The 20,841-nt window shown below is 37.6% G+C and overlaps 2 protein-coding genes across 2 annotated transcripts; one reads left to right on the forward strand and one right to left on the reverse strand.

Annotated features, from left to right (window-relative positions):
* Nucleotides 1-127: 127 nt before the first annotated feature.
* Nucleotides 128-5,798, reverse strand: LOC134532584 (intraflagellar transport protein 20 homolog). The gene is made up of 3 exons (XM_063369135.1): nucleotides 5,332-5,798; nucleotides 2,308-2,462; nucleotides 128-554 (listed from the first exon to the last, which is right to left on the reverse strand). The coding sequence occupies exons 1-3, from the start codon at nucleotides 5,453-5,455 to the stop codon at nucleotides 438-440; spliced, it is 396 nt and encodes a 131-aa protein (XP_063225205.1). The 5' UTR covers nucleotides 5,456-5,798; the 3' UTR covers nucleotides 128-437.
* Nucleotides 5,799-7,957: 2,159 nt separating this feature from the next.
* LOC134532585 (BTB/POZ domain-containing adapter for CUL3-mediated RhoA degradation protein 3) lies at nucleotides 7,958-18,083 on the forward strand. Its single transcript, XM_063369136.1, has 5 exons — nucleotides 7,958-8,342; nucleotides 9,948-10,207; nucleotides 11,733-11,785; nucleotides 11,889-12,087; nucleotides 12,892-18,083. The coding sequence occupies exons 1-5, from the start codon at nucleotides 8,177-8,179 to the stop codon at nucleotides 13,090-13,092; spliced, it is 879 nt and encodes a 292-aa protein (XP_063225206.1). The 5' UTR covers nucleotides 7,958-8,176; the 3' UTR covers nucleotides 13,093-18,083.
* Nucleotides 18,084-20,841: the final 2,758 nt, after the last annotated feature.

The following is a 20,841-nucleotide window of genomic DNA, read 5'->3' on the forward strand; positions in this document are numbered from 1 at the left end:
ATGCACACAGAAGGCTGGCTTGCAATCATATTAACTACATTATTTATTGGCTTATGGCATGCATTTGATTATATTTTAAAGTTAAGAATTAGAACGGCATGAATAAATTTGTTGAGTGTCCACTCTGTACTAGTGTTGTGTTTACTCCATGTCCTGTACTTCAGTACAACAGAAAAAGTTGCTCAAACCAATCAGTCATACACAAATTTCGGAAGAATACATTGCATGTGGCACAGAACTGGAGATGCCTTTCTTTTTCCCATAGTTATTTATCCATTGCAACTAGTTTTCAAAGAATACAATAAAATATAACAACTTTCCCCTGCAGTTAAATAAATATTTGGTGTTGGACACTGCAAATCAGCTGGTATAGTTACATACTGCACTTTGTATCCAGGTGTACATAAGTACTTGGTGCTCGCTGGCCACTCACTGTGTTACCGATTCAGAACCAGCTGTTCTATCAGTTCTTGTTGCTCCTGTTCAGTTTTCAGCAGAGACTGGTGCTGCACTCTCAGCCGCTCCAGCTCCATCGCCTTCTCAGTTATGCAGGCCTGCCAACAAGACATTCAAGCATGGCGTGAGGCCGTGCTGCAACGTGATGCCGACACATTCACAAGAGTTGAAACAACTACTGTAGGCAGACCAGTGACAACCTTCGCAGGCTTATACATCACCTGCCCACTCATTTGGGCAGAACATTAGTAACATCATCAGGGGTGTGTGTGTTAGTGAGGCGGGATGATAAGCGCGACGCTCGCGTGGTATAGCCTCCAAGCGCAAGGCTCTGAACTGGTGCGCAGTCTCCTCGTCGTCACAGGATATCTGTGAAATTTGAGCGGTGACAGTAACATTATATGGCGGAGAAATGAAGATAAAGGTGTAATGCAAGTCCCTTAAGTGGTTTCAAGAATCTGTACTGGTTTTAATACGCCTAAAAATTACTCTGAAGACACGCGTTTTAGCCATTTTAACTCTTCTAAAAATACAGTTTAACAACTTAATTCGAAATCAAAAGTACTTTTCGGCCCTAAGCGAACTCTTAATTGCTTTTTTTAAGCAGACCCCACTCGGATATCTTGAGAAGTTTTGAAATTGCGTTGTTTTTTCTGAAGCTCTGCAAACTGTCTGTGTGTCCGGGTATGTGGGGGCCTTAAGAGATAATAGAAAATAATTGCCATTTCCTGTCCCCAAAAAATATTGTTTTAAAAATAAACAATTAGTTTTCTTGGGGAACAAGCCATAAATTTACACAACCTGTAGGGCTGTGAATGGCAATATTTTCCATTCAGAAAATTTTCTGTAAAAATATTAAAAAGGTATAATTTTACTTTTTTTTTTTCTGATACTGACATTTACATAATATGTTGATATACTAAGATAATATGATTTTACCATGCTGTAATTTGTATGTATAATGTTAATTATTATCCTCTATTACAAACTTGATACACTAGTTGTAAAATTTCCTCATTATTAATCTAATCAGAAGACACAAAACAAAATTTGTAAGTTAAAACGTAGGTAGGTATCTTTGGAGTATGTGTAATACATTGTGTCCTTTACCACCTAATGACTTCATTTTTCTTTTATTTATAGTATTTGTATAAAAGTTATAAAAATTATATTTGTTTTTATAAAAGTATAACTTGATAGAACAAGGATGAAAAAATATTTTACATAGCTAATAAATTCTGAAAACTGCAGCAATGTCCTTTTTTTTTCTCCAGTACAGTTCAATAGCTAAATGCTTTTAATTGGCGTGGATTATAATTTACTACAATACAATGAATCATGTTAGTATAACTTTAAATTTTTATACTACCAGCAGAAAGTCACTTGATAACAGTTGCATAAAGGAGACGTTTTATTTTTTTTACTTGTTGAATATGTTTGCCCTGTTTTAATGGGAAGTCTAAGATGCACCTAAAGTTCTGCCATTCCCGATTACACCCGAACAATTCACCTTCGGCCAACCTCGGGTTTATTTATATATATTCATATTTCTCTGTTTATTTTAATGTAGCTATACTAACCTAACTAACCGTCCATAGTGTTTTAAAGTGTTTTAATGTAGCTAACCTAACTGACCACTTAATATTTGAATTCATTTTTCCTGCGCAAAAATAAAACAAATCCCGAAGTTGGCCGAAGGTGAATTATTCGGGCGTGTTCGGGCAGTAACCAAACTTTATGTGCATCTTAGGTCTCCCTGTGTTAATCCACAAGTACGTGAAGATTACGTAGCACGTTGCAACGCTGCACAGAGGAACCAGTGAGGGTCTCTAGGGCGCTCGGTGCTGCTACCTGGAGCTGCTGCTGCTCTGCCTCCCGCTGCTTTGTCACGGACTTGAGGAGGTTGCGAACACCTATGGCTTTCATCGTCTCGCTCTCCACTTCCCGGGCCAGGCCGTCCACCATCTGGATGAAGCCATCCGCAAATTTGTGGAATTCTGTGATCTCTGAGGAATCCACAAGAAAAAAAAAAATTCATTCAAACCTAATCTGCAGATGTTCAGTGGCAGTGTTTTTAATACCTTACAGCTAGACCATGCAAACTAATAATAAAGCTGTCCTGGAAGAAATGTGTAGACAAACGATAACCCACAAGGTTTACGACGTGACTGCCGGAATATACAACGGGCCACAAGATGTTACGTTAATTCAATTTCTTGGACATATGCCATTGCAGTGGCATATGTCCAAGAAATTGTATTAAATCAAAATTCTCCATTGCAAAAAATCATTTACAGAACGTGTCAAAGTTAATATTGATTAATATATATCATTGTCTTAGCCTGTGTGCGAAACTATGTTATAGTTTTATCAATAATTGTTCCACAGAGGTTGTCCATCAATTATGTTGAATGTTACCATTTTTAGTTTCCTAGAATAATACAGTAAATATTGTGTGTTTGTGTGTGTGCGTGCATGGGTGTATGCGTGCATATATAAATAAAAATTTTATATACAAAATTAATTTAATTATATAATTAAATTTAAATGTTTCAAAATTTAAAGATGGCAATGAAAGAACTTATTGCCACTATGGTAGCCCAATAATAAATCCACAAGTCTGTGTGGCACAAAGATTACTACTGACATGTGCAGCTGAACACGACTGAGGCAAGCAGGACTTTACGCAGTACATCATTCAGCCACCTGGCTGCAGCACAGTAGTCGAGAGGAAAAATACTGGCTGTGACTGCTACAAGTAGGTGATTTTCTCTAACCACGAAGATTTAAAATGTATCACTGAGTATACTACTGATTATTAAAAAATAATGAACTTTGGCTAGAGAAATTTTACAGTAGAAGAAAGAACTACTAGGGTATGTGATTTTATTATGTCCTAGATAAGCATTAGCCTGGCTAGCATTAAAAAAAAATAGAATTTTAAAAAAATTGGCAAAATATAGAATCCCAGGACTGTACGAGTCCCAACAGACTGAAACTATGTCGAGACATGTCTTTACACCACCTCGTACACTATGCAATCATCTGCAAATACTCTCATCCTGGCCTCCATCCCCTCTTCAAAATCATTCATTACCGTGAACAAAGGAACCCCAACACTCCCTTGCGGAACTCCTGACGTCACTTCACCCTCTTCAGAATTTTCCTCACCCACCCTCGTTCTATGCCTCCTATCCCTCTGGAAATCTCCTACCCAACTAACCACCCTCTCATCCTCCACCAACAGCTCTAACTTCTCCATTAGCTTCTTGTGTGAAACTATAACTCCAACCCTGTAACTGCCCATCAACCTTTCCATTACTTTCCCTACACAAGACATCAGGCTGACTGGTCTGTAGTTCGCCGGGTTAGTCTTATCCCTACCTACCTTGTAATTTGGTACCACTACCACTTCTTTCCAATGATTTGGCAACTTCCCCTCCTCCAGGGATTGTTTGAACATTACCGTTAAGTATCTACATACCTCTTCACCCCCCAAATCTAGGTGACCGTTCCCTATCCCTTCTGGCCCAGGTGCATTGGTACTTCCCTTCAAACTCCTGACACTCTTTCACAACTCTTGCACCCTTATCTCTACAGTGTTTGCTACTTTATGATAGGCTACTCCCATTCCTCTCCCCTTAAAAACAGGTAGGTACTGCTGCTGTAGAAAATTTGCCTTCTCCCTGTCCTGCCTACATTCCTGCCCCTTTCTCCCCTTTCTTCCCCTGAGAACCGCTATTATTTCCTCTCCCTTCACCCTTTGCACATAGCTGTAAAGGTCTACCTCATTTCCTTTCCCTCTTTCTCCCATTAGCCTCTCCATGTATGCATCTCTTGCCTCTTCAGTTCCCTACCCAACTCCATCTCTGCCTTTATTTCTCCCCCTCATTTCCTCCTGACCCTTGCATGTGGCTCCCTACACTTTATCGTTAAGACCCTTATCTCCCTCCCTCAGTAAGTAGGATCACCCTCTTTCCGTACCCTCCTTCCAGGCACAAAACACTCCACCATCTGCTCTTGTAAATTTCTCAAAGTGGCCCATTTTTCATCAAGTCCCCTAATCTTTACCCATCTACATTACTCCCTCTTCAGATATGCTTCCGCCCTACCTTATATTTTATGCACTTTCTCCGTTTTTCCTTATTTACTCGCCGTCCCATTTCAACCACCACCCTGTGGACACTGATTCCCTCCATCACCATTCTGCTTACAACCACCTCCACTTGTCTCACCAGTAACACCTCTAGCAGAGTTCCATTTTCCTCCTCTCCTCTACAATTACCCAATGTGAGGTTCTCCAGCACCACCTGCTCCAGTCTATTTACCAATTGAGATGCCCATCTGCTCTCACACCACCCCTGGCAAGTTCAGGTCTCCAGCTACTATCACCCAACTCCTCTCCTAGATTGTCTGATCTCTTCCCCTTGCCCTGGTGGCCCATACACTGCCAGTAGCCGTTTCTGCCATACCAATCTTCTTAACACTTCTGTCTTATCTCAACCATTTAGCCCTACTTGTAAGTTCTTTTCACAAGCATCCTCCCTATTTCTGTCCCTTCTAAATGTCTCATAGTTAGCTCTCCTTAAATACTCCTATTTCAGAATACAGTAGGAATTACAATCAATCACCATTTTGGGAAAATTAAGAATGTTAGTAGGCCGAAATTACAATTATTTTTTTGTGGCTAAGCCGTTCAAGTAACAAAATATGCTGATATAAACAAAATGGGGTTACGTTACGTCTAAATTAACTAGGACGGCTGTGCTTGCTTTTCGTTATAACTATTCGTGTGCAATTTTTATATTAATTTAAGTGCATTTTCGTCGGAATTTTCATGTTGATAATTAAAAATCTGTGTATATTAGACTTTACTTTCAACAAAGTCCTTGCAGTCTTCTTTAAGTTGAGTCGTTTGCTGAAATACTTCAGGTTGAAGGACACGAATTTTGTTTAATTCGTCGAAGAATAATCCAGTATTAGAAATTTCCTTAGCCATTATATAAAACAACCAGAAGTTTTAGTATAAAAGAACCTGGATTTTTCCGTATTAAAAAGTTTTAAGTAATAATTTGGTAATAACACAACATCAATTTCCGTAGTTGCCAACCAAATTAAGAAATTATAAAACAATTTTAAATTTTCGTTCAATATTTTTTGATTTAAATTTCATCGTCCTTAAATAAACAAGGTAAATGGTTTAAGCTGAGATTAAAAAGGAACTTTATATTTGGATTATTAATGTGTTATATATTAATTTTCCAAAATAAATATTTAAAAACCATTCTAATTTGTTCTAACAGTTGTAGTTGACACTATCTCACACGAAGCCTACCAGTAACAACCGCTGCATTCGGAAAATATCGTGCAGTCGATATTCCAAAATACAGTAGCCAACTTGAAACATTGTGGAACAGATAATAAATATAAACTTAAGTATTTATAAAAAAAAAAATCAGAACATACTGTACATAATTATAAGCAATATTTTATCATGGCAAGTGTACCAACTATTGGTAATCAACTTTACATATTTTCTATTTGCAGTGTTCTTTTGTGGGTTTTGGTGCGAGATGACGCTGCCCCTCTCTCTCAACACCCCATTCTGAAAATCATCATCAAACCGCGACCTGGGGTTGAAGCACTCTTCCTCGGAAGCCTTCTTGTTTGTCTCAATGATTTGTAACTATTGTAATTATAATTCTTCGACCTATAATCTTTTTATAATTAACTCCCCACGTGTCCCCAGGGCATTCTGAGGTTCTAGGTCTATATTGCCCATTAAACCATAACTTTACTTTGTTACCACACTGCAGATTCAATCTTGTAGGGAGTTGGCTAAATCCAAGAAATAGTTTTCGTTAATTAAGCCGCACATACACTTGTCGGTCTCGCAGACATATATTAATTAACCTACTGTATTTTCAGAGCCCGTGTAGCCACGTTTCAGGTCATAGTTGACGACATCCAGCGGTGCTCCTCCGATCGCACAGGCCGTTATGTCATATCGCCACCTCGCCATTGCAAGTACAAAAAGAAAATAGCCCCACCATAGTGTAGAGCAAATAAGTGCAACACAACGAACGACAGCCACCCGACATATCAATTGCCGCATATCAATTTCCGCCCGAGTGGAATTCGACAAGTGTTATTAATTATCATAAACATTGTGACGCTCACCAGCCTGGTCTCGAGTGATGGTTGGAATTGCGGTTTCGAACACCGTCCACAAATTAACTAAGGCCGTTAATCCAAGATACAACATAATTTTTTTAAGTTTTCGATATGTTATAATTTTACCCTAACCATATTCCTAGTGCCCTGTTGGTCACGACCAGTCCCTAATTAATTTAGGGAATTAATTTTGGTGTTATTTCCATTGCTGTTCTGTTGCTCAAATTATGCTAATGCACAGAGTTCTCGTTAATTGATTTCATCCACATGGTTGAACCACATTTGTTGCCATTAACTCTATATAGACATTTTTGTGATAATTGGGGGACGTAACATTCATGTTCGTGTGTTAAATGAAACTTTATGATATCGAAACTATCCTGGAATACATTACACAAAATTACACTAACTCAGTATGCACACGAGGTGGTGAGTACTTCGGGCATGAGGAGAGTAAATATTAAATAGTACACTTGGACAGAGGGCCCTTGTAGGTACACATCTTACGTGATCACTACATAACCCATCTCCAAGTCCCAAGTTGAATTAAGATTTGTTGAGTGGTTTACAAATTTAAACCCTAGGCAGCCTAGTGCGGGCAAAGTTCAAAGATCTGGAATAATTCATGTGACGGAGGAGAGGGCATCAATATTATGTGGCCCTTCGGCAACAAAGTAACGATGTACAAATTACGAATGCATCAATATAATTAGATGAATAAGGTTAAACATCTGATGCTTTAAATCAAGCCAAATGGAGGTCGGCTGCGAAATGGAAAGAAAAAGATTAAGGAAAACTTAGTCAATTGTAACTACTGTTGGTGATGGCAAGGTAATGCATGCTCTTTGGTGCGCAAACACATTTGGCCTCGAAGCCGGAATAATTTTGACTGAGCTGGGCCATATGGAGTCCCTGTTACTGAACGAAGTGTGTAAAAAGCAAAAAAAAAAAAAAAAGAGATTGGTGAAGTTTTTAATGGTTGCCTTTTTGGTGAGGGGGGACTGGGGAACCCTGGGAGACCGGTTGAACAAAGGGGTGAATATTGGGAAGAGGGATCATTGGTGAAAATTACAGAGAGTGTGTTAAACAACAGAAAGAGGAAGGTAAGTGTTCTTGTTGAGGTCGGGACGGGAGTGCAATGGGATTGAGGTAAAGATACTGGATGTGAGAAGAGGAAAGGACTTGAGGAAGAGGCTCCACAAACTGGAGGAGTAGAGGGGGTTCTATTTGACCCGGGCGGAAACCCATTTGCAGGTGTATAAATCATTAAATCAAATAATCAATGTCTTCTGAAAATTCTTTTCTCCATGTATTCTAGGTGTACTGGCTATGTGGATATACCCAGGCACCATCGAGTACAGTTTGACAAGGCGTGTGCGTTTTTATTGTTTGTTATGGTTGTCTAACTATTTAATTTTCAAATGATTACTATCTTCTTATAAAGTTTTTAAGTTACTTAATAACTTCACAGAAATTTAGTTTGTTTTGTAAAATTTTATTATAAAGGTTTAACATTCTGAAGTTAAACGTTTTAGATTGCTCGACGATGTCGGGTGATCACAAAACTGTTATAAAAGGAAATCCGTCGCAATATGTAAAATTGAATATTGGAGGAACGCTATACTATACAACTATCGGCACCCTGACTAAACATGATACTATGTTAAGAGCAATGTTTAGTGGGCGAATGGAAGTCCTGACAGATTCTGAAGGTGAGATTTTTTTTATTATTAACTCGCTTTATGTTGAATAGATGGGTTCTCCAGTGACACGGAGGTAAATTTTCAATTCTGACGCTGAAGAGAAAAAAAAAAGACATGTTATTCTTAATTGCTTATCCATTTTATATAAAAGTTATATAATATAATTTTATTTCGTCGTGGCTTCTCCGTGAATAAATTATTAAATTCCAAGAACACTTTTTTTGAACACTAAAGACGTTCATCTATGTACCCTGAAAACAGCATTTTTAAAATCAGACAGGTTTTAGAAAAAAAATACCCGTTTATAGGTTATATTACAATACTAGTGCATTGAGACTGCTGCTACCATTTATTGTTTTCCTAGTTGGTTCTTTGTGTTTGTTTACGAGAACTTTAGTCAGTATAAGTATTACGTTAATAATAAAAGTAGTTAACATTACAATAAGTATATTCCTATTGGTGTCAAAGAAATTACAGTTTCTAGTTCACATACGATAGCGTATTGCAGTGAAGTGGCCACTACCATGTTGCGTTTTAATTGTGTTTCCAGTCCTGTGGTTTTCCATGTGTGGTAATTATTGGAGGTCGCAGCTTTTTAGAATGGAAAGAAAGAAATCGGAAAACATGGTTTTCACACACTACACACATCGCTAAATCTACTCACTAGGGATGGTTTCGTAATTCCTACTAGATAGTGCAAAATTAAAATTATATATCCTAAATTACAATACCTGTGCTTTTCAACTGCCAGTGCCATTCTACATGTACCTGCGATAAATAGGTATATTTGTTTTTCATATACCAGAGACATTCCTGAATTAACTCTGCAAGGAATATTTCTTAATTCCGACTGATTTGTAAAAAAAATAACATTTAACAGCTTACGTTACAATACCTGTCTTTTTTTTAAATTTTTTTTTTTTAACTGAAGATGATTTCACTGCTTGCTAACATATCACTAAGATTACAAAGACACAGAAAAGTGTGTAAGCTTTTGGGATAAAATTCTTTAAATTGTGAAGGTGTTCTTCCTTCTCAGGAGCTAGGCCTGGTTTGAAAAGAAGTGCAGGCCTTAGGGTCAGGTCTTCAGTTATTTTCGTTTTCTTAATCATAGTGACTTCTTAAAAATCCTCGCTGTAGCACTTCTTGAAAAATATAGAATATGGATACTTAATCACTCTTAACTTCGATGATTTTCACATCAGTAAGTCTCACTGCTGTCAAATAAATAGGACCAACCACAGAAAGAATTTGTTTCGTATCATAAAAATTCTCAAGAGATAATTTGTGCACATGTCATCTTGTTTCTTTGCAGCTCGAATAGCAGCTAGTTAAACCCTTCAGTGGTATTTATCTGTCCACCTCTCAGTCGGCGTTTTACCTGCTTTTCAGTCTGGGAATGAGCTGTCATACTTATCAAGCACGGATTCAGGTTGGGAGTTGCCTAGATTTGTTGCATTTCTTTCATACATAATTGTGGAGACGCTTTTTTCCCCCCCATGATATAAATACCTAACGCAAGTGATCTGTTTCTGTGTCACCGTAGAACAAGACTTAATTTGGGGGGGGGGGGGGGGAGAGAGGTGTGACCACTGCCTTGGGCCGTTGTTGCAGGCTGGATACTCATGGACAGGTGCGGCAAGCACTTTGCGACGATACTGAACTTCCTGCGGGACGGGAGCGTGCCCCTGCCGGAGAGCTCGCGGCAGGTGGCGGAGCTGCTGGCGGAGGCCAAGTACTACTGCATGGCCGAGCTGGTGGAGTCGTGCGAGCAGGCGCTGCTGAGGAAGGAGCGCGAGGCGGAGCCCATCTGCCGCGTTCCGCTCATCACGTCGCAGCGCGAGGAGCAGCTCCTGCTCTCCTCCACCGCCAAGGTCCCTCTCGGAGCTCACACCTCCCAACCCAGAGCTAAATCATTAACACATCTGTATGATTCTTAAAGACAAATTATTTATTTCAAGGGCATTAGTTAGTTTTCTCTTTCTACATGGATTAGATTGTACACAATCTTCTCTCTGCACAACTGACTTCTCAAAGAAATCCCAATGTAACAAATTGTTCCGATATAAAAAATGCACTGACGAAACTTAAATATTGTAGAAAACTTTCGTAGTTAATATGGTGCATAATGTCTTGAAGATCACATCACTTTCATCAGATATTTTATGATTACGAATGTTCGTTGAACTATGTAATATTCTGCTTATTTTCAGAGCTAAATATAATTGGGTATTTGGCGACTTAACTTCGTTATGCTATATCCAAAGCCTTAATTTCATTCCTGTATTATTTTAGTAATTTTTCCCAAACTTTCCAAACATATCAATAAAAACAAAATTTCTTAACTTACAAAACATTTAGCAGACCTTTCATTGTCAAGGTTCACAGCGGCTTCTTCGAAATAAAACAATTATTTTAGTTGTACTTACCTGTGTGGTTGTTATTTTGAAACAAGAGAAATTTTTTTTAATTTCTTTTATTTATTTTTAAAACCTTTGTAGGAGAAATGGTGCTATCATGTCAGTTTATTATTAGTGCCATGTCAACAATGTGTGATTCTGTTTTGGTACTACTGTGTCAAGTGTGGTATTTATTAATAATGAAAATGTTTTTGTATGTAATCTGATGGGTGGATTCGTGATAGCAACTATAAAGACAGGTTAATTCCCCAATTAACCGTTTAAAAATTTGCCTGTGTAGCAGCGCATATGCCGCCATGCGTGAGTCCTTACTTTGCTTGCAAACAGCTTGCCCCAATAATGACAGTTCTTAAAATCAGAACCTGTCGCGTAGCATTCAGGTATCAAGTGACTTAAACAATATTTTTTCTCGTTTAGATGTATTTTACCACACAGTTGCGGCAAGTAAATATTTTCGAATTTTGTAATTTGTATGATAACATACAACCCTACCTGATGTTACATCACATCCTTTGTGAATACAGATTGTTTTATTCACCAAAGTTTGCTAGATACAGTGCTGGTGTCCATGCATCTTTATTTCTAAGCCTTTATACCCTCAGCGAGCCCTTAGATTGCAGATTCTCTGTATGAGGGCCATCAAATTTTAAGCCTTAGTCTGTGTGTGCAAGATGATGCTTTTTCTTTCTATTTTTTGTCTGACAACTTTAAAATCTAGGAAACATCTGCATCTGTTGTAGTATCTCCCTCTCAAACAGTAGCTCACCTCTAATTAGGATAATGACTTAGTCAGTTGTGGATCCACTGATTTAAATTGAAACTTAAGCCTTTCACTTCATATCGTAATTAGTTTTCATTCTCTGGTTGACCCGAGTTGCTGTGAAACAATGGTAGACGTACCTACTGCTTGGAAGATGTTATGTGCTGTTGAAATTTTTAGTTTACAAATCTTACTACTGAAAATTTTATTTTGTTTCAGCCTGTGGTGAAACTGCTGATAAATCGTCACAATAACAAGTATTCTTACACAGGGTTAGTATGTTTGATTGCAACGGTTAATACTGCAAAAAAAAAGTTTCAGTGAGGTGTTGAGTAAATGGTATATCTCACATTATGTATCATTATTTTTTTTCAGTACTTCTGATGACAACTTGCTGAAAAACATAGAGTTGTTCGACAAGTTGTCTCTGCGGTTTAGCGGTCGTGTTCTCTTCATCAAAGATGTAATCGGTTCGAGCGAAATTTGTTGTTGGGGGTTTTACGGCCATGGGAAGAAAGTGGCAGAGGTGTGCTGTACGTCCATCGTGTATGCTACAGACAAGAAACACACGAAGGTAAAGAATGTGGTTGGAAGTTTAGTATATATATTTATATATTTGTTTCCCTTCAGAACAAGATGTGACATCTCAGGATACGTGAGATATGTTCTCTTCTAAATGCTGTAAGCAATGATTTTGAATGATCACAGATAAAGTGGTGATTAACAAGTTTTGTTTCCTGTTTATAAAACTAGATTTAACTTTTCCTATATTTGAGATTTGATACTGTGATCATTCAAAGTTAACTGTGTATTCTTAGGCTATTGCTTAAGAAAATTCCACAATAAATACATATATTTTTTAATCCTCTGACATTGCCTGCAAACCAGGGTTGATAAACTAACTGTAGGATTTCCGGGGAGCCTCAGAATTATGTTTATCATTCCCATTTCACAGTCATGATTTGTAATCACAAGCAAGCCTCCTGGCCTCCCTCCCAGGATTAATGCCTATGCTACTACAAACTATGATATACTGAACTCTTGTTAACTTTAGCTATGCCTTTACCTGGAAACCTTATGTACAATCTTATTCTTTCTTGTTTTCTGGGTCTTTATAAGTGCCTTTCCTCCACTATCATTTTTTAATGCATATATATATATATATATATATGTGTGTGTGTGTGTGTGTGTACATGTGTGTGTATGTGTGTGTATTTCACATTCTGTTGTGTTTCTTGCAAACCTCATTCCCAACACACACATTTTTCGTCCTACGTTTACTATGTGATCAGTCTGGTGTGCTGTATGGTGCAACATCAACCAGCAGAGCTCCACTGTAGAGTTGTGGCAGAGTCGAGAGCCCGATGCCTGTCGGCAGGTGGAGTTCCCCGAGGCCAGGCTGTACGAGGAGACCCTGAACATCCTGTTGTACGAGAACCGCACAGGCCCGGACCAGGAGCTGATGCAGGCGACGTCGTCGCGGGGCGCTCTGAGCGGCATGTCGTCGCACACCAGCGACGAGGAGGAGGAGAGGTCGGGGTTGGCACGCCTGCGCTCCAACAAGCAGACCAACCCCTGAGCCGCGCCGTGAAGGCCTGGTCGCAAGGCGTGCTGAGCGGCATGTCGTCGCACAGCAGCGACTAGGAAGTGTTGGCATGCCTGCGCTCCAACAGGCATACCAGCCCCTGAGCCGCGCCGTGAAGGCCTGGTCGCAAGGCGCGCTGAGCGGCATGTCGTCGCACAGCAGCGACTAGGAAGTGTTGGCACGCCTGCGCTCCAACAGGCATACCAGCCCCTGAGCCGCGCCGTGAAGGCCTGGACGCAAGGCGCGCTGAGCGGCTTCGTGCCATTTTGTTGATGTGTTCGACTGAATTTGAAGCCAACTAAATGGGTGATAAATTTTTATGAGTAAAACAGTTCATGAAAAAATTTGGAGTTTTTATAATTTAAGTTTTTTATTAATGAATAATATAAACACTAAACTAATGTGATGGCCAAGCATAAACAGTGAAAACTTACGAACATAATTATGTGTTTTGAGCAGGTACTTCAGTTATATAAGTGTATCAGTGTATTTTATGAGTTCAACATGCTTCAAACATTATGCTTGTACAAAATTTTCTTGAAAATGTTTTGAAAAAAAAATTTTGTTAAAACATTTTTCAGAGCTGCACTCAGTTGTTCTAGTAAATGTGATAATTATATTTGTTTTATGTGCTGCATTAATTATGGGCCTATTAATAGCCTACCTAGCTCATAGTTTCAGTGGGAAAATACATGTTATTTTATGTGTGAGAAAGGCCTAACTTATTAGATCCTCAGATTGTGCAACTATTTATCAGTATTTTTAAATGGCCATGTAAATGAAAAAAGGTGAATAAGGAGGTTATAACTAGGGTTTTGGGAATGCTGCTTTTCTTAAATGGCACAATAGTTAAAGAACTTCCATGTAACTGAGACAAAAACCAATTTTCTTCATTCACCTCTAAATGAAAATATTATCAGTACTGTAAAAATTGAAATTTTTCTTAAGGAGTATAAAATAATTAGTATTATAGGTTAATTACTTATCGAATTGAACAAACACTATTAGAAAAATTTGTCAAAAAAAATTGAAAAGTATTAAACTTGACAATACATCTCTGTAATATCAGGGTCATTAGAAACAATGAGGAATGATTGATTGAAATGGAGCATCGAGTAATGATTGTGGAGGGGGGGGGATGCGAGCGTCCGAGGGAAACCCATCAACTGATTAGAATATCATCTGGACGTCCTCCGTGCTACCAAGGGGGCTCATTTGTGGACTACTTAAGTGGCAAAAAAAACTTTCAGGGTTTTGCTTTGATCTACCAAAGATCACATGTATTTAGCTCAATAATTTTTCAAGCTACAATATTTCAAAACCCCAGCTGACTTTAGAGAGACATTGTATAATTCACTCAGCTGGGATGATAAATATTTATGTCTCTCTATGTCATCCATCTCTCTGGCTTCCATTGCACTTATTGCATAGCACTGCACTGAGGCAAGAAGTGCGGGATGACGTAATGCTCAACAACAGTTCTGTCGTGACAGCAACAGCTGTGAAAGTGATAGTTTATTGTTCCATCAGACAAGTTGGACTTTCATGCTTTCTCTAAAGTTGTTTCATTTAAATGTAAATAAAGATATAGGGATTCTTAAGTTTGCTAGAATAAACTGTTTGTATTTTAAGTAAACTACTAAAGGATAAAGCATATAAAAAATTTAAAAAAAAAATTGTAAAGCTTTCCTTGTAACAACCCCACCCTTCCCTCTTCCCCCTTCCACCTCCTTTCTTTAAAGAATATTTCTGAATACATGTAAGCGAAACAAACCTGTAAACGAACTGGTGTTTTGTTGCATGCTTGGCAATCCGCGTTGGTTGTTTCGTTGTTAAATGAGCTCTCAAGGCGTGATAGTGATTCCAGTCGAGAAGACACGAGATATTAAAATACTCTTCCTGCTCAAGTGTTTGTTGTACTGGATACATTTTACTAGCATTGTGAATCATGTGAATTATTCATTCTTTTTAATGACAATGGTTTTTTGTAGATTATATTTTAGGCACTGCATTTATGTTAACTGTACGTAAACATAGATGTGCATTTTTAAAACAGGCCTTTTTTTTTTATTACTACAAGCAATTTGTGTAACCTAGTATGTTTCTGTTTTCAATGTTACTCAATAGTATTAAAATAAATAGTATAAGAAAAACATTAATGCCTAAATAAGAGTAGTATTAAAATGTTATTTCTGTGTTTGTTAAAGGAATGCTCCCAAACTAACTTGATCGAGACCTGGGTTATGATATGGAGCCTAATGTTCACGTTCACACCAATTCTTTCCATGGTCCGAACAGTTTCGATGTTCACTGAAGTTTGTTACTCACATCTTCTGTAACACCCAAGCATTCAATATTGTTCAGTATTCACTTGAAATGGAAAACAAATTAGTGTAGGAAATGTCACAGGATCAAGTTCTAGCTAGTATCAAGGAGATAGTAGGATGGCAATAACAGAATCGGAGCAGTCTCTTTTCGAAAACAGTCTCGGTTTTGCTATTAAAGTATGGCACAATTTACATCACTATATTTACTTATCGGGTAATTTTACTACGATTTCACACCTAAACATTAACAAGAAAATAAATATATATTATTTTACACTTGGCTACTCTAACTTAAAATTACAGGAAAACTTTTTGTTTAAATGTGATGGGTTTTTACAAAATGATTATAAAACATGTTAGGAAGTATTTTAATACATTAAAAAAAAATTTTTTATTTTTTTTTTTGGAAATGTATACATTATTTAACATTTGCCCTACCTTTGAATTGGTAATTCACAACCAATCATTAAAATTATTTTAAAGTATTTTAAATATAGCTAACCTAACCTACCAAACCATACTCTCTTCTTAAGTATTTTAAATGTATCTAACCTAATCAATTGTCCACTGTTAAAAGTATTTTTAATGTAGTTAACCTAACTGTCCATTCTCACAATTGTTTCAGATATATCAGAAAAGTGACTTTCCTTCAGAATTACCATTGTTTTAACCAAAAAACATAAAACTTTTAACCAAATTCAGCACATATGCCATATGGAATTTAAAATTCAAATTCTCAATGCCTGACGTGTTGATTTTAAGTCAACAGAGGAAAAACTGAACATGCACGAATGCGACATAGGAATTGACTGGAGTGAATCTTAGGTTTCTCAAAAAATTCATTGTAGGTTAGCATACCTAAACGGATCATGAATTTCATTTAGAAGGCAGTTGTGCCCGCCTTGAAAACACTTCATTGGCTGCAACTGAGACAGTGAAGTGTGTGTCAAATTTTTGTCTTCATCAGGCCCTGTCTTACAGTCTCAGCAAGAGTTCAGTTGTGGCTTGGGCGAATCTGACCTCAACTGGTTCTTGGAAGCAATGTTCTCCTGTTAGAAGTGACTCTTACACATATTCTTCTCCATAACTTCTTTAAAATCAATAACGATATGTTTCCCGTAAGCTAGCCACAGCGGGTTGGCACCTCCAGTGAGGTTCGAAGGTGGTTGAAGATGTGTCTGATGTTTCCTCTCCAAACAATATTGATTTATTAGCTCTGGAAAAAAAGTTGAAAGAGAGTATGTTATTTTTTTTGTAATGATCTAATGATGCTGTCGTAGGAAACATAAAAAAGTGTTATGCACTTATTTTTAGAATGTCTGATCAGAACATATGGAATTTCGAAAGTCAGGATTCCACCCATAGTAACGCTGTGCTTGCATGCGTTTGGGCAGGGTAGGCTTGGTGCAGGCACAAGAAATACAAGATGATACGGAAATGTAAGAAAAACCTCTTCGTTAGCTTTTTTGTAACTGCAGAGAATAACTTGATGAAAATATTATACTAAATTTATAGTGAAAATCATTCCCCAACATCCAAGTCTTCCACAAAAGGATTTTAATGCATTATAGTTAGTGTAAATAGCAAGCCTAGGAGGAAAGGTGTAAAATAATCTGTTCCATTGAAATATGAAGTGAATGTTGGCTACAAGTGCTGTTTATTTATTTTGTTGTATTTTCCTTTGTTTCAAATTGTTTGTTCTATCACAAATCATAGTAAAGTAGTATTCATATGTTGTGCCTGATTCATTTTGTTGTTTTACTTGTGTTAATTTGACTGATTAGCTTTGCAACATGCATTCAGTTCCTATAAATGTATAATGCAATAATACTAGAAGTACCTAGTTTTTGTTGCTCATTATTGAAATAATTTGTATTAAATTAAAAAAAAAAATTGTTTATCAATCTTGATATGGTAAGTAATTGTTATTAAGCTAGGTGTGTGAGCAAACCTAGTTATCAATTGTGATTAAATATAATGTTCTCTGTATTGTCTTAGTTGCTGTTAGGATAAAGTGTATTTGAAATTGTGTGTGAGAATGTTAAGTATGTTTGGTGGATAATGAGTATGTTATACAGTTTCTTAAAGGCCAAGCTTATTGATTGCGTGAGAACTGTGGTAGCATTAGGATTTGACATGCATCAGATACAAGCTAAACTCTGTGTTTATACAATTTGACACAAGACATCACCAACCCAAAGCCAATGTTAAAAAATTATTTTGTGGGATTTATTTTTTTTAGTGTCATGTTGATATGTATATGGACATTCCTTAAAAATTGTAGTCTTCTTTACATATTACATTAATTTTATGATTGTGTTCTCCTAAAATCTTTCCAGAATGCATTACTTCAAAGAAAGAAGCTTCTGAATGTTGGTAAACTATTGTGTTGGTTCATGTGTATTTTGTGTATTCTTGCGCGGTTTATAAATTTGGCCTAATAGCTATCTGAGAATTTCATTATGTTGTTGTGGTGTAGTAAGTGTGCTTAATGGGTATATATATTCAGTTGTAAGTTCAGATGTAAACAGGGTGTGTATTTTTAAATACTAAGTAAAAGTTACTGAAGTAGTAATGTATTTTCGGTATTGAACTGTATGAAATGTAAGTAATTTGGTTTAGAATAAGAGCAATAAAGTGCACTGTGTAAGAGGTATATTTCTGGCCTCTGTTATTAAATGATATATTTGTGTTTGATGAAAGTTTATTTTAGCACACTATAAACAATGGTTCAGTTGCATATTGCATCCTGCTGTGATTGGTATCATTTATTTATTTATGACATGCCCACAAACAGCTTAAAAAATACTTTTATAATGGGTGCAAAATTTATACAAATAGACAAATATCATAAACAGAAAGATACACATGGATGACAGAAATACAGATACAATTAATGGGATGACAACTAGGTGAATAATATTGTGGACAACAAAACAGAACATCATCATAACACATAAGCAAATTTAAAAGAAATAAGGAGAAAAATTTATGAAGCACACATGATTATAAAGCTCATAAAGTTTTTTGATTTAGGTTTCCTTTGGGGCATGTCAAAACTGAAAAAAATTTCAGTTGTGTAAAGGAATGCATTTCAACCTCTGTCCACACAGCTATCCACATTTTTCATGTCTGTGGTCATGAAACAATGCTATAGACGTACTTCTCGTCTTCTCGTGAACAGTGTTATAGCTGTTGGAGAATCTATTCGCCGTGCATCCTTCAAAATGATGGCCAACTTGGTGAAGTTGCATTCTCTGTTAAGGTAAATATGTGATTATTGGTCACTTGGTTAAAAATCATTTAAGCCAAGGATGCAGAAGAGAGTACTACAGTACACTATAGCTCATTAGGCTATTGTATGTAAACGTACCAGTTGATTCTCCCACTGCAGATGTTGACATTTTTTATTTGTGTGGTAAGTAGCCTACATAAAGTATTATTTTAACATAGGTTCTAAATGACTAAAAACAACATAATGATTCTAGGTACCTGTTACGCCAGGCATGAGCTTGTCGTAAACTTGTGCGCTGAAGCAATGTTGACATTTTGAATGTCATGGCTCATGAATAGCAAGGCCAGTGGAGATGTGCACACACACAACACACATGGTCAGAGATAGTCTAGAGCATTGGCCACGTTCTGTGGTGAGGAACAGTTCTAGCATTTGCCAGGATTTATCTCAAATAATTAGGTATGTGCCTGACTGAAATCTGGACAGGCAGGATCGGCATTCCAACCTGGTGCCCTGGAGTGCCCAGTAATTAGTTTGTGAGTGCACCATTTGCTCGCTGTTGCTTCGAAATGGGCAGGGTGCCCATTGGGCGAGGTGGGTCCAGGGTTGTAGAGAGAAACTGCCAATTACTCAAAACACAATTTCTCAACCCACACAATTTAAAAAACTATAAAAATACTTAAATTTACCGACCATATATTATAAGGTTTCCAATAGCAGTGGACTTGTGATTTGTGTGCTACTATCAGAGAACTCGCACCTATTTTAAAAAAAATCTTGAAACTCGACCATGGCCTAGCAACCCCCTCTCCTCCCTCTTTTTTGATGGGCAGATCTGACATTATTGCTCCAAGAAGTGACAAATTTACTCAGAAGACCAAGATATAGGCATTGAACTTCATTGCACACTTTCCAACATAGTCGCCGCTTGATCTAACCTCTCCACTTACGTGTGTTAGAAGCAGTTTTGTGCAGAATCTCTGAAATGATTCATACATAGATTTTTTCTCCATGATCAATGCATTAACTTCTGAGGAAACTTTATTTCCATCTGTCTTCCCTTTCTTCATGAAGTAAAATATAATTAACTTCTAAAATGGACACACTATTAAATCATCTTTTTCCATCTATAGATATGAATAAATACTTAATGTACTGTAGTACAAATCAAAGGTCTCTTTAGCTTGTATCATTGAATTTCTCTCTCATGCATAGATTTGTTAACCAATGGCAGTGAGAGGAGTTTATTTAGGAAGAGGATTTGAAAGAAGAAAATGTTTTTGTTTTCAAAAAACTTAATGCCAGGGGTTTGGACAGTCATATCATCATTCTCAACCATTATAACTGCCTTTGTGGTTTGTGATTCCAGGTGTTGTGACAGTTGCTTGCATCAACAAAAATAACACTACACTGCTTTCATTGAGATCTAGCAAATTTTTCATAACTTCCTGGAGAGGGGAGAGATAAATACATCATGCATCTCCCCCCACCCCTCCAATTTACTTCTATCACTGTTGACCAATATTGGCGTAGATTCCGCGGGGTAGGTAGGCCCTTCACCCCCCTCCTGGAATAAAGAAGCCCCTCACTAAGGGGTTTGCCTCTACTTGCAAAAAACATGACTGTGAAACGGGTTTGATGTCAAAACTATGTCTTGTGGAAAACTTTCTGTAAATTTTACAGTTTTCTGCGTATTTCATGCATATAGTCCAAAATATGGGCAGTATACAATATTCAAGTACCGTTACCAGATATGATGTGTTGGTTAACACCACGTGTGTCCCCCCCCCCCCCCTCCCAAGGTCATCCTTGCGAATCATACAGATTTGCGCCCTTGATGACCATTATTCAAACCTTACGAGTTTGCCCATCGCAGTTCAAAGCTAATAAGAACACTTGTTACCGCGCGACTCCCGTATAAATACTCTCGGTGAGAAGGTCTTCAAGGTCTTCAAGGTCACGGCAGCGACGCGGCGCGAATCTCCCACAGGCACGACCATAGAATAAAGAGCACGACTGTCTCGCCGGAGTGCGTGCAGTGCCTTCGCATGGTCGATTACTCGAAATGATTCGAGGTGGCGACGGCAGCCGGCGACCAGTGCTGCACAGCCTATTCTTTGGGAAATACAATGTAGGCTATTCGAAGAAACGCAACAGACGAATGAGTTGCTTCCAGCACTG

The sequence above is a fragment of the Bacillus rossius genome, chromosome 6 (genome assembly GCF_032445375.1).
Source record: "Bacillus rossius redtenbacheri isolate Brsri chromosome 6, Brsri_v3, whole genome shotgun sequence".
In the NCBI taxonomy this organism is placed as follows: domain Eukaryota; kingdom Metazoa; phylum Arthropoda; class Insecta; order Phasmatodea; family Bacillidae; genus Bacillus; species Bacillus rossius.

Coding starts and splice junctions, on each gene's coding strand:
- LOC134532585 (XM_063369136.1), top strand. CDS start 8,177: ATGTCGGGTGATCACAAAACTGTTATAAAAGGAAATCCGTCGCAATAT. Junction 8,343..9,947: donor AGTCCTGACAGATTCTGAAG/GTGAGATTTTTT, acceptor CCGTTGTTGCAG/GCTGGATACTCATGGACAGG. Junction 10,208..11,732: donor TGCTCTCCTCCACCGCCAAG/GTCCCTCTCGGA, acceptor ATTTTGTTTCAG/CCTGTGGTGAAACTGCTGAT.
- LOC134532584 (XM_063369135.1), bottom strand. CDS start 5,455: ATGGCTAAGGAAATTTCTAATACTGGATTATTCTTCGACGAATTAAAC. Junction 2,463..5,331: donor CTGCAAGGACTTTGTTGAAA/GTAAAGTCTAAT, acceptor TGGATTCCTCAG/AGATCACAGAATTCCACAAA. Junction 555..2,307: donor CAGAGCAGCAGCAGCTCCAG/GTAGCAGCACCG, acceptor TCTTGTTGGCAG/GCCTGCATAACTGAGAAGGC.